The sequence below is a fragment of the Doryrhamphus excisus genome, linkage group LG5, assembly GCF_037039965.1.
Source record: "Doryrhamphus excisus strain RoL-2023G ecotype Guam linkage group LG5, RoL_Dexc_Guam_v1.1, whole genome shotgun sequence".
In the NCBI taxonomy this organism is placed as follows: Eukaryota; Metazoa; Chordata; class Actinopteri; order Syngnathiformes; family Syngnathidae; genus Doryrhamphus; species Doryrhamphus excisus.
In genome coordinates, this window is record NC_136361.1 from 20,112,491 (window position 1) to 20,126,498 (window position 14,008).

Here is a 14,008-nt window from a genome sequence, read left to right on the forward strand (position 1 = left end):
CATGTGGAACTGTGAACTGATTATGTGATGCATTCAATTGTAATCTGATGCATGTTCAAATGAAATAAAACCATTACCATTACCTTCAATCCTTCTAATAATCATTGTTGTTCATATTAGAAAGACATGTGGTTATAGATAACGATTGCAAACCTGGAGTATTTATTTTTCTGTACAAACCGTATGAGTTGCTGGCATCATTCACAAATCAATAAAGACACAAACAGACCTGACAACCTTTAAGAAATGTAAGTATTGTATAAGACTATCACTCGGTGATTCACAAATCAATTGTCAAGTAATGCGCATTGTCAACAGGCAACACTTGGAAGACACAAGACGGAGCAGCTTGTGACAACAAGCAAAAAATCAAAAATAGACAGCATGAAAAGACGAGGCAAAAGGGAAATGTTGTATTCTTGTCATTACAGACCCAGGTGTGTCAACAGGAAACACGTCTGTGGGCTATATTACCCCCAAACATGGCTTGAGGTAGTTTGAATTGTGTTTATTTGTATGGCTCTTTACGTGATGTCACCTTTAACAAAACCAGCTCCGAAGTCAACCACCAATCCATTCAGAGGTCCACAAGCCTCAGCCCAGATGGGACGCGAAGGTGCTCCCTTTACTTATCTAGGCAGTCTCTTTTCTGCAAGGGTAAGGCAAATGGCTGAGCCTTGGTGGCATTCAACTTCTTGACCTTTGCGCCTTTAAGCAGCTTTACTACTTCACCGCACTCTGATCAAAGTTAATAAGTGCTTCATATGTTAATGAAAATTGGTACTCTTCTTTGTGTTCCAACAGCTTTTTAATACCTATTATAGACTGAAACTTTTAATGGAGGTTTTAGGTCCCCCTGACAAGCCCATTTCAGAGAGTGACTACACAGATACAAGGCTAAGCTAAGACCAGAGAGCCGCTGCTCAGTGGAGGAACCTTACACGGGAGACCTTATTCTCCGGAAAGCAGCACAAGATAAAGGCCATGGGATGAGTGGCTGCTTTAAAACCCACGTTCAAGTCCGCACAAGGCTAATTACAGCACGCCATCGCATTTGAGAGGGTTTAGTTAATCAAGGGGTCCCTTTTCCTTTTCCTCTTATAGTCGAGGAATAACACACTTAAACCATTTAATGCTGCCTGGATTGCATTTTTTCTTAATTCACAGCAGTTTCACAAGTGGGGCAAATTTAAGCCACGCTGACATTAGGTTTAAATAGATCTTATTGTGAAAGGGATCATGGGGGAAATGGCTACACCTGATGATGGTGTAAAACTTGCCATGATGGAAAAATGAATGTGGATAAAACATCATTTGGGTCTTAGAGGCAAAGGAGACTTAGCCGCTTGCAAGTGTAGATAGAGAAGTAATACAAAAATCTGACATGTCGCGCTTGTGTATGACAACGAGCAGATTAATAATTTCAGCATTTGACATGACGCTTTTTCCCTGTTAACTTTCTTCACAAACACCGGGACTGAAAAGAAGATTTGAGGCCAAGTTCCTCACACGGGTTTACCCAAAACAAAGAGAATATCAAGTGGCTTTGAAGATTTTCAGAAGTTGTATTTTTTTTTCTTCTTCTTCTTCTTGCAGCGGCAGCAGAAGCCTCCAATGTGTTCTGCAGCATCTATATCATGGCTACCGGGCAATTACAAACCTATACACTCCACTTTGAAGTTTAAGGACACATCACGTCAGAGACAAAAGGCTAAAAACAGACGCAGTGTTGCTGGTAATTGCAATTTCTAAACAAATGTGCCGTTCAACTTTTCCCGAAGAACAAAAGGAAGACATTGATACAATTACTGGGGCATAGCCTACCTGAAACATGAAAGATTAATTCTGCGTCTCTAATGTAATCCCACAAGGCACATCAGTTTAGAAGTGTGAAAAAATTATTCTAAACAATTTTCCCTTTGAAAGGAGAAAGAAGGCACACATTCAAAGAATTGGTGCTTCATTAAAAAGTCAAATATATGGCATCCGCGAGTGGGGGGGGGGCACCTGAGGTAGGAAGGGGTTAGAGGAGGTGAGGGTTGGAGGGAGGGGGGGTGAAGGTGGGACAACTCTGTCATCTTCACACCGTAACCTGGAGCAGACCACAAATTAAATCCTGTGATGGCAAGGTGTGACCAAAATGAAACAAACGCACAAAGAAGAAATCTAATTGAATTGCAGTTCAAAGAAGGCCGGGTCTGCCTGGCGAAGCTACGCTGGACCTCCGAGCAGTAGCAGGTGTAGCCGCGATGCTTTAGCGCAACCTCAAAGGCGACTACCATGCTCTCCAGTGCATTGGTTCACCGTAGCGCACCTTCACAGTAAGCGAGCCAATGTTGCCAATGCCATCTCTCAGATCAAACCACTGCTCTTGGGTGGGGGGCGGGAATAATTATCAAAATGGACAGTTTCTACAGTAAGGCAGTGATGTTGGAGAAGTTCTGATATTGATGCCAGGTTTGATTTGAACAGGACTTTTGTTAAAAGGCTTTGGCGTTACTTCCATTCACTTGTGATGCTTTGACACCAGGGTTCCCTAACAGATTGTCAGGTATTAGGCATCAAAAAGAGCCCAGCACATGCCATGTGGAAATCATCGTTTTTTTTTTTGTTTTTAATTTGATCCTCACCTTTGCTGCAGAAGTACTCCATGTCCCCACAGTTCATGTTCTCCGTCTCAAACTCAGCAGAGAAGTTCTCTTCCACCGAGAACTCATCTTTGGCCAGAAGCTCGTTCTCCTCAGAGATACACTCCTCCTCCTCTTCCTCCAGGCCATCCTCCAAAGGACCTGAGGGAACACACACACACACATACACAAATACACACATACGCATACCGATGTTAAGCAGTTTCATCAGATCCTTGAGGCTTTCAAGAAGTAAGTATGTCTTCTTGTTTCTTTTTTTTTTTTTAGCAGATTTTAGTCTGTAGTCTTATGTTGGACTGTCAACACAGTTTTGCAAAGAATTTCTAAAAACTGTAAAAAGGAAAAAAAAAAGCATGTCACATACTATTCTCCTTCACACCACAACATATCCCCATGCAGGAAATGCACAGTAACTGAAAAGTTTGAAAAAATATTGTTCCTCTTGCTGAGGATGAATAATCATCAAAAGTGTTGAAGCTCAAAATGCACTTTTAATATGTTTCTTCTATTGTAGTGTAAAACTAAAGTCAGCTCTAATACAACATCTTAAATTTCTCCCAATCTGAGCCTCATCAGAGACTCCCCGGATGTGTTCTTGTCATTAGTTCTATAAACGACTCCTTTGAAGAGGTCTACATCTGCAAGAGCCCTGGACATGAGAAGCACACAGATCTCGACCAGGCGTTGCAGAAGGAAGCGTGTTTAAATTAGGATTCAGTTTTATGATCTTATCTGATGCCTTCTGCTGAGGAGTGAAGTGAGCCATGACACGACTCTATGAGTCCAGCATCGCTTAAGATGATACAGAGAGATAAACAAGGCGGTATCAAGGGGAGATTGTATGAGTGACGTTAAAAGCTGCCACCAAGGAAATTGGACACACAAAGGCGCGAGCAAGCGGGAAAACATATGTGGAATTCCAAGATAGACAAAATATGTGAAATCTTATTTATTTTGTGTTTTTTAATAAAAAAAAACTATGTTACCAGACTAATTTATCATTACTTCAAATCTCAGAAATACTTAAAACAAGCAAAATAATTATTTTCAAACATTTTAATCTTATAAATACAATTATTCTTCCTCTGTTGGGTGCAAATACAGCGCCACTATTGCATACCTCACAAAATGGAGCCACAGTGTTGTGTGATGATAAGGCTAAAGGGAGATTAAAGATAAACTTTGCGGTCAATAAGACACAAAGATTAGGTAGATAAAATGACATAGAATTGCAGTTTAAAAGACTCAGAATAAGGGCATCTCACTCCCCCCCCCCTAACTGATAAGAACTAAATGGAGCATTTTCAGACTGATAGAGATACCGCAGGCCTATCTGAATATGAAAAAATGAAATACTCCACTCAGTCAGCGCCGTTACAGGGGCCAGATGGCGACTCCTTGCATATTGCGTAGATTAGTAAAGTTTGTTCATATTCTCACATGTTTAGTTTATTATATAGTATTCATTGCATGGAGGGACCTGAAATTATTTCAGAGACAGCAATGATAAGAATAATGACTTTCTAAACGACTAGCACCACACTCCTAACTCATTTTCTGATAGTGGCGTCCGTGCTATATTTAGTTGTGTACTGTTTAAAATCCTGTCACATTCAGTGTGTGACCCACGCTTGTTGGTGCATTTCTATAGGCTCTGCAGACCAACTGGGGCACAGGAAAGTCTGCTTCACCTTCTTATCAAGACTCCACTGGAGTTCAGATGGCCAGTGACACCACAGAAAGCTTCCGCTTTTCATTTCACTTAAAAAAAAAAGCCAGATGATGGGGTTATAACGCCTCAAATTATGAAAATTTAGAGATGCTCAGAAGTCAAGCAGAAAAAATAAGTCCATACCCAGATGCCTAAAATGACCCAGATTATTTTGATATATGCTTGTAATTTACGGTAGTCTTATTTTAACCTGCACAGCTTTCTGGCGTCTTTTCAGGTCACTTTGTTCATTAATCATGTGTTTAACTCCTCCCATTTCGTGTGACTCAAACAATAATTGGTCAAATTGTTCAATCAGAGCAGCTTTGCCAGTGAAACGAGTGGGCGTGGGAGAGGCAGGCAACTAGTGAGTACAATGACAGAAGTCTCTAGAAGGTTTTTAGAGGGTTGGTAATAAGATTGTTTATGTCCATCCATCAGCAGTTTCTTCCACTTATTCTGTTTAGGAGAACAGGGAGCTGGAGCCTATCCCAAACTAACAAAAAAAGCAGAATACACCCTGGAAAACACTTAGATTTTGATTTTCACATAAAAACATTTGTACTTAATTTCTGGAAATGTGAAATTTCTGCGCGGGCATGACGGGGACCATGACTTGCGCCGTAATTGGCTGCAGGTAGTCTGACTGGCTGCTGGTCGCATCGGGAACCATATCCCCTTTGTGGCGTTGGTCTATATGTGTTTTACTTGTTTGTCAAATTGTAGGCCCCACACTGTGCTCCTTCATTTAGGAGATTAGTTTGGAGTTGTTGTCCCCCTTCTTCCCCCTCCTTCATCGCCCAATCATCCCGTCCTGTCACTCCTTGTCTCACTGCATAGTATGTTGTATATGTATGGACGTATGATTGCACAATTTCGCTTGTACTTCTGTATAAGTTACAAAAATAAAGGCTTGTTCATAACATTAATAAAATGAGGGACATACTATCTCCTCTGTCAGGGTCAATGTTTGGATCTGTTTTTTGTGCACACTCCACCCTGAACTGTATCATCCACATTCATCAAGCTCTTCCTCTGCCCCCCGACTACTTCTGAGGGGGGAAATATCAGCCCTGTTCAAACAGTCATGCAGTGGGAGCAGCAGCCAGGAGCAGCCAATGTTAATAGAGACATTGGTTGCTGAATGCAGGCTTGATCACAGTGGCTCTTTTGTTCATGGCATGGCCTCTGTCTGATAGGGATCGGCCATGCAGAGTGGAGCTGCAGAGCGGGTTATGCTAATGCTCACACTGAGTTTATAAAATGGGGTGATACTCGCAGACCACATGATGGACAGAGGATTAATGATCGAGTCACGGAGAAAAGGGGAGCAATGAGGAGAAAGGCTGCAGATTGAGGTGGTGGAATGAGCAGGGAAACTAAAAAGAAACAGCAAAGTGGAAAAACACATGCAGTAGGTCCCTGATTCCTGTAAGAGTTACGTTCAATATCGACCAGTGAATGGCTAGAATCTATAAATAGTTCATACATTTATAAAAATGCCTATTTGCAACACAATGCTAACAAGCCACTAACATTCGAACAGACCTAGGACACGCTGGAGGGATGACGGTGTGTCTCCTGGTGGAACTGGAAGGCGTGGAAGTCTGGGCTTCCCTGACCCAGACCCAGAAAAAGAATGGAATGTATGGATTGAACAACATTTTTTTGATAGCAGTTTGCAGGGCCATGAATGCTGACTTGCAGAAACCCACTTTATATCCAAACTTTGCAAACAATAACAATTTTTTTAAACAAAATCCTGCAAAACAAATGACCGAGTCTGAGCTTGGATGCTACCATATACTGGATGAGCGACTGCTAACTTCATGGCATGCTTTCACACTCGGCTTCAGTGTGAGCAGCTTTCGGCCAGGCAGTGATAGCGATACCTAACATTATCAGCAGGCTCCACAGTGTGATATGTGGATCACAAACCCAGCCCCCTCTATAGCTCCCTAATTAGAGGTGAGGTAATTGAATCTGACAGAACAAAGCAGCAGATCTCTATAAGCATGGAAATCATTTTTTTTCTCCCACCTATACAGTTTTTCATCCAAAAGGTCCATTGAAAATGTGTCCAAGCTGGCCTGGGGATAAAACGTAGCACCTGAGACTAAACATGAATGCATAATGCAGCCTGAAAATCCAAACAGGGCCACACTCCTCAACCCCTGCCAGCACCGCTTCTTGAGAGTGGCCCTTTGTGCCAGCCCTGATACCGGGCTTCTTCAAATCCAGACCAAGACACGCAAACTCTGTGGGACTCTTTAAACTTAAGATGCAGAAGAATCGAAAATCTTGAAATTTTCCAAATTGTACGCTCACTAGGAGCCAGGTAAGCTTCACAATATATTCACTATGTTTACCCCCACAGCAGCAGAAAGGGGATTAACACTTCTACTATCTAAAAAGGTTAAAAGTGTGAAAATAAAATAAAGCTATTTTGTCTCATCGTACGTGAGGGGTTGAGAAGTGTAAGCAAGAGAGTGAAGAAGCAGAAAAGCGGAAAGAGACTTGGGGCCATATTCTCTGCTCAGCTATAATGACCTTTGGGAAGCAGAGGGCTCCCTCAGCCTTAGAGGAGACTTAGTGTATATGTTACAGGGCTCAAGCCTCTAATTTAATCCTTGATCACTGTAATGAAATAGATATCATTTATGCTGCTCTTAATAGCTTAATATGCTACAGGAATCCCCACAGGAATTGTTCATTTCATTTAATTCCATTCCATTTTCTCCCCATATGCCATATATCTTTTATATGAAAGATTTTCTTTATATGTTTCCAGGTTCTACAGTCTGATCGAGATACATGTGGAGCAAATGCTAAATAAATCACTTGTATACTTTTGTTTGTTTGGAATGGGATGACTTGCGATGACAACATGGTCGTTGTTGCAGGTGGTTGAGTCTGCATCATATGAGGTGAAGTACAACCAAACTTTGCGGCGTTACAGGCTGTGCAGTAGTGGTACCTTGGTTAACATCTGCTTTTCAGTTAGCATCCAAAATATTTGCTTATTCGTTCACCCGCTTGGTTAGGGTGCAAACAAACTGTTGTGTCTGTGCTTGGTTTGTTTACGCAGCCATCTTGGATCAAACCCCAAGACAAAATCTTGCGATACTCACTTCACCCTTAGCTATGGCAGCCTGTAAGGCACATATAGCACACGTTATGTAATGAAGTGGTCAGTGTATCATTTCAGTGAGTGCGATGAACTCTAATAAGGTGCTATGAGACCAAAGGAGGCTTCAAGTGACAGCCACTTTCCATGACTCTTTGCAAAACTAAGTAAAAAATTATGTTAAATGTTGTCCGTTAATTTGTGATTTGTAATTATTTAATTATTTTATCTAGACAAAACTATAATTATTGTCTACAAAATGTGTTTTGTGTTTTCTCTGGGTGTCTGGAACTAATTAATAGGATTTACATTATTTTCAATGGGAACATTTGCTTTGGTTAGAGTCCGTTTTGGTTTGAGTCAGACTGATTAATGATGATAACCAAGGCAGCACCACTGTAGTTGACTCGGTGACAACTATACCTCATTTTTGGCTAATTTCAGCACCACTAAATTAATTGTAACTTTTAATTTAGTGCCAAAAACAAGGCAGTGATAGCTATAGAGTTTTTCGGTACATCGGTGCCGGCGCCATTACGTTTCACTATGCATGCCGACCCATCATTGGACCCTATCGTGTTTTCCAAGTTGCTAGGTTGACTGTTGTTGCGCCCAGTGCGGTCTGTTGAAGGGGAATGACATGAGCTTGCTTCTTTATCCAATGAATTGCAGTAATACTGTTTTGAAAACATGCTGGCATTTGACTATGCCATTAAAATGCTGGAGGCACCTCTGAGCGTGCCCGAGGGCTTTAGCAGATGCCAGGCAGTTTCTCTGTGGAGTTAGCTGGGTCCTGCTCCACTCTCCTGCCTGTACTTGTCTTTCCAGAATTTACACACACACACAAGTGGAAGTGGACCTGGTACATCGTGTGCACCTGGAAAGGAAAACTTTTTTTTTTATATCACAATCCCTATATGAATCATCCACAATGCCTATGTCAGACAATTCCAGACCTTTCCCTTTTCTGTGCGTTCTAGATAGCTGCCTTGTGTTGGCAGTTTTTCCACTAAGAATGGACATAATTGGATTCACCTACTCCACTTATAAAGTCCTCTAAAAAACATCCAAAAACACTCCACTTACATGCCCTGACCTGCATATTAATCAAGCTATAGCAACACTGTTATTGTAAGTGCTAACACAGAAGAACTACTTTATCGTAATCGTGACACGGCTAGATCGACTCTGTAAATCAAGCAGTATGTGCTCCACAAAACAGAATCAATATCACGGTGACTCAAGCGTGGGGTGTCTTTTCCAGTTGATGTTGGGTTAAGTGGAAAAAAAGTTTCTACCACTGCAGGTTTTGTTATTGTCCTCTTCGCCTTTCCATCAATGGTAGCACTTTGTGCCACTTGAATTCTGTTGGCATGGCTTGGTACGTAGCCCTACATTTAGACCGTCAAGTTATGCCAGACCTGACTCTCTTGCCCCCCCCCATCTGCTCTGATGTTTCACCCCATCTTCTTGCTCAGTCAGCTTCTAAAACCTGTAGCTCAACCTCTGTATTATCAGGCTCAAAAAGATAAGGTTCTGGATCCTCATTTGTCTCAAACTAGTAGTCGTCGTTTGCTCTCTGGAAGTCAGCCATAGCAAACACAGAACGTGCTCTCTATGTAACGTTAAGTTGCTACGTGCTCTGTGAACTTGTGCGCCGAGGAAAGCAGTTCTTATAATGAGCTTATAATGACCAAATACTGTAAATTATGCTTGTGCATGTACATGGGGATTGGGGCATGAATCCCAATCACGTCCATTCTTAGTGAAAAACCGCCAGCATCAGGCGACTATCTAGGTTCACATAAAAGGAAAAGACGTGCGTTCATGCCCACACGCAAAACTTTAAATTATTATTATTTATCCAAAATTATTTAAATTATTTGTGCAATTTACTGTTAACGCTGCACATTGTTGTTCATATTTAATGTCATCTATTTATTCTCCATATTATTATAATATTGTTATAATATTATTATAATATTGTTATAATATTATTATAATATTATATAATAATATTACATTATTATTATTATTATTATATAATGGCAATTTCATCGCTGTGTTATTGTGCAATGACAATAAAGGAAGTCTATCCATCCATCCATCCATCCATCTAGATCAGGGGTGGGCAAACTTTTTGACTCGCGGGCCGCATTGATATGACAAAATTTACGGGGGGGGGGGGGCAGACTATATATTTTACACGTAACAGTCCACCTGGTATTATTGTATCTGTAAAATTGTCATGCAATCTGCTATTATTATTTATTATTTTATATTTATATTTAAATATTTTAAAAATAATAAAATATTATAATAATTACAATAAAATTAAAATAATTATTATTATATTATTATTATGTAAAATATGCAAATATAACAATAATATTATGTATAATTAATATAATAATTAGCATTAATATAATAACAGTCATAATAGTTCTAATAATTATTATAATAATTATAATAATTATAATAATTATAATAATTATAATAATTATAATAATTATAATAATCTAATAATCTAATAATAATCTAATAATAATAATTATTATTATTATTATTATGTGCTTGTGTCCCTTTTTTGAGGAGCACTTTGTAAACAACAGACCATGTCAAAAAACGAAATTGATAAAACCATCAAAAGGTTGGCTCAGGCCATGATGCCAGGTTGTATGTAGAGTTTAAATGAAATACTTTGGAAAGATTGGGCGGGCCGTATTCAAACACTTGGCGGGCCGGATGTGGCCCCCGGGCCGTAGTTTGCCCACCCCTGATCTAGATTGTGAATGATGGGCAAAATTCCAAAAAAAGTGCAGCTCCTTAAAAGTCACACATTGTTCTTACTTTGTTAATGACAGGTGAAATTTCCCTTTGCAGAGGCACAAACACGGTAAACTAATTTGTAATCATGTTAGCCTTCTCGTGTTCTTCCGGTTGCCTTTATGCTGGATGGATGATTTATTTCTATCATTCCGGTTCTTGCATTAAAATAAAACCATTTCCATGTACGGCAAATGTGACAACAGAAACAAAGCAGGTGGAGTAGGCTTGCCTTTAATTACTGCTTTTAAGCAAGTTTTTCACACAAACATTCACTTTTAATGAAGCCATTGAGTGAGGCTCCGGGGAGCTATCATGGCTAAGTGGGGGCATCCATCTTCAGCCATCGGCTCATCTGCAGACGAGCGGAGGCTCTGTCGAAAGCGCACTCACCTCATATTGGCTCACTTTATCTCCACTAAGTAAAGTCACTGGGATGGTGGTAAAAATACTTTTATTCACTAGCTGTGACTGGCCAGAGAGAGTTTTGATTGTAAAAGTGGCAGGAGATGTTTCGGGGCTAAATCTAGTTGCTTTTTTAGCACAAGAAAAGTCAAACAAACTGCATCTGTGGGAGGTTGAAATATTATATTAGCAATAAATTACAACACTAAAATTGCCTGTGACACAGTTAGCTTTTAGTGGCGCCTAATTTAATGGAAACACAAAATAATGTAGATAAAACAATGTTTTCCATCAAGGAATTTCTATGAAATTAATATATCTGAGATGCCAATTTCATTCCAGCATTATGAAGGACGAGGGGGTTCCTTTTGCAATAAATTCTTCATTAATTTAATTCTAATTTGCCTCTGGTTCTTATTTCTACTATTGATAGTTCCACTTCTTAATACCTCGGATAAGAGGGAGAAAATCATCGCAATAACTCAGTGGAGACTGTGAGACACAGATAGGATCTAAATATTACCAATGCCAAAAGAAGTGTGAAGTCTGATGAACATTTCAAAAGAACAATTCTTTATGGATCAGCTAAATCTTTTCCACTTTTTAATTAAAAGTAAAGAAAATAGAAGTTAATTATCCTGTAAAGATTAGCTGGTGGGCATCTTCCTGTAAATTAGTTCTAATTAAAAGAAAATTGTCAAATGACATTCAAAGCACTGTCCTCTAAAACAGAGAGTGAGATGGGCTTTTAGCTCGCCGCCTCCCCTCTTTCCCACCCGCAGCCTCGCTGTTAATTCTTGATCTGGCCTTGCGAAGCCTCTTGCTGGAAGATTATGATTTAGCCAGTTCGTCAGAAAGCGCACACAGACACACAATGTCTCTCCTTGGCTAGCACACAGTGAAATACTGCAGCGTCCATTGTGAACTACACGCTTATAAGCGATTATAATTTTATTTTTACCACAATAAAAAAAAGTATGCGGTGACATTTTTGTTAATTAATGAACATGTGTGTATTTATACTATATTCACCAAAACACTAAGAATGTGTCATATATATTGATTTAACTTGATGTTTGTTATGCTACAAGAAAATTCTCTAATAAAAACATTTGCAAAATATTATGCTGACCATATTTCATTATCACCCAATGATACAAAGCATAAGATAACCTTATGGTTCAATCAAAATTCAGCGATAATGTTAATACGTTTTTAACATATTTTAGTGTTTGCAATAGTTAACTTTGCCAATTATTGAAACATGTCCACGTGTTAAATTAAAGTTAATGTAACAAAAAGCTTAAAAAATACCTGTACTTTAAATGCTAAATAGCTTTACGTGAGTTACGGTATTAAAAAAAAACATTTTATCAAAATGCGTTACTTTTTAAAAATAATAATTCAAAAATGCCAATTATTTATGAACAAACACCATAGCCAGATACCAACAGTGTTGCAGTGTAAATAGTATTCCTCTAACCACAATGCTTTCACCAGTAAGAGATGAATTAGCGTTTCATACCTTTTTATCTGATTTCATGTGTATTTCATCATTCAGTGTGTCTCTTGCCTCCATCCCAGCGCATTGTATTATACAATATTCCAGCAACAGCCAAACAGAAGAGAGCTAAAACCCTCACTGATGCCCTTCCATCTGCTGTGGCTAATGATGATGCTCTGTGTGGCCTGGAGCAGAACTGTGTGAGGGAGATTTACACCCATAATACCCCTGGGTCTCTGAAGCTGCACTGCTCTGTGAAACACCGTCACTCCATCACTTTCCATATGATATCTGGCAGAACAGGTAACAATGGGCCAGCAACAATGTCTTTTTGTACTACTGACAAGTGCCTTATTTGGTTGACATAACCTGCCTCGGAGTCTGAGGAGTGTCACGAAGCACACAGGGAAGCGGGTGACAGTTACACCGCTGAGACATTGTGCACTTGCGACAATCATACCTGGCTTTATTCGAAAAGATACTCGACAATAAGTGTGACATTGGGGTAAGTGAGAGGGATGGCTGTCTTGGAATGCTTTAATTAGAACGATGATGGCAGTCGGGGGAAAATAAGACCGTACTGAGCTGTTCCTAAGGTTTATAAGTCCTAATTGCCCTTCAATTTTGGTGCCTATAACAAGTGAAGCAAATATAGTGAGACACAGGACCAAACTGTGTGTGTGTGTGTGTGTGTGTGAGCAGAGAGAACACCATTCCTCGGGGATTGAATGCACATACACAGTAAATGGAAGTGGCATGTCTCTGACCTTTGAGTTGCAGCATATGAGTAAAATGAATGTGCTGTCAAAATATTGCTTGAGAAATGACAATCCACCTTGCCTGTCCCAAGTCTTGACACGGTGTGCAAGTGGAGTGCAGTAACCCGCTGATCCCGACATTTCAAATGAGGGGATTATCATGACAACAAACTGCCGCCTGACACACTGCGTCCCTTTAAGATATTCTGGATTGTCGCTTATTATTGCCAACGTCCCACACAGTCTCCCCAGCAATGACGTTTAAAAAAAAATGTTTCCTCAAAAAAGATTCAGTACAGTCACACTTGACAAAAGAACTTAATTGCAATCTTATGAAGTAAACTTAAAGGTAGGATATTTGAGTGGTGTCTTCATTTACACTCATGTAATACTCAAGTCCACAGAGAATAACTCAAATTATAAAGAAAACAAGTGCTTTGAGAAGAGAAAGCTTGGGAGGAACAAAGACAGGCAGCCTTAATTATTTCTTGGCGTGAATAGCATGTCAATGGGTCACCTTAGTTCTGCTAGGCATTCAACCCCCCCTGGGCCTCACAGGTTTCAAAATGATGTCCAAATTATTGTGCGCTCCATCGCAGCATGGTGCAATTATCATGTTTACCGGTGGTGCATTATGGCAGTGTTGATGTTTACACCTGTCTGCGTGAGATGGCAAGGTTTACACTCCGTAATTTTGCAAATGTACAGTATGCATATAAGCTTGTTGGCAGTGAATTAAATTAGGTCAGAAATGGAATACATCAATAGCAACCCATATGTGCATCTTTCTTTTTCATTTTTTCCACCCCCCCCCATCCCCCCCATCCCCTATCCCCATCCGTCTTTGCTCGGAAGCTTGGCGATGAAGCAGCTTGAAGACTGCAGAAGTGTGATATGTGAAAATCACATTTGCAGATGAGCTTGAAACTCCCTTTTAATATTCAGATATCAAACATTCGGCAGTGAGAAGCTCGCTAAGACGCAATTCGGGGGAGAAAAAGCAAGATCCACGTCATTAAGGGAATCGTT

The 14,008-nt window shown here is 39.9% G+C and overlaps 1 protein-coding gene across 4 annotated transcripts in view; it reads right to left on the reverse strand.

Annotated features, from left to right (window-relative positions):
- zfpm2a (zinc finger protein, FOG family member 2a) overlaps positions 1-14,008 on the reverse strand; it is a 122,362-nt gene that overhangs the window by 88,603 nt on the left and 19,751 nt on the right. For 2 of the 4 annotated variants that reach the window (XM_058054015.2, XM_078790908.1), the window contains exon 1: positions 2,631-2,966. The exons of 1 other annotated variant lie outside the window; for it this stretch is intronic. In XM_058054015.2, coding sequence (XP_057909998.2) covers positions 2,631-2,856 — 226 coding nt within the window. In that variant the 5' untranslated portion in view covers positions 2,857-2,966. Of the gene's footprint in view, positions 1-2,630; positions 2,967-14,008 lie in introns of those variants that run through there. One more of the 4 variants, XM_058054013.2, reaches the window with a different exon arrangement.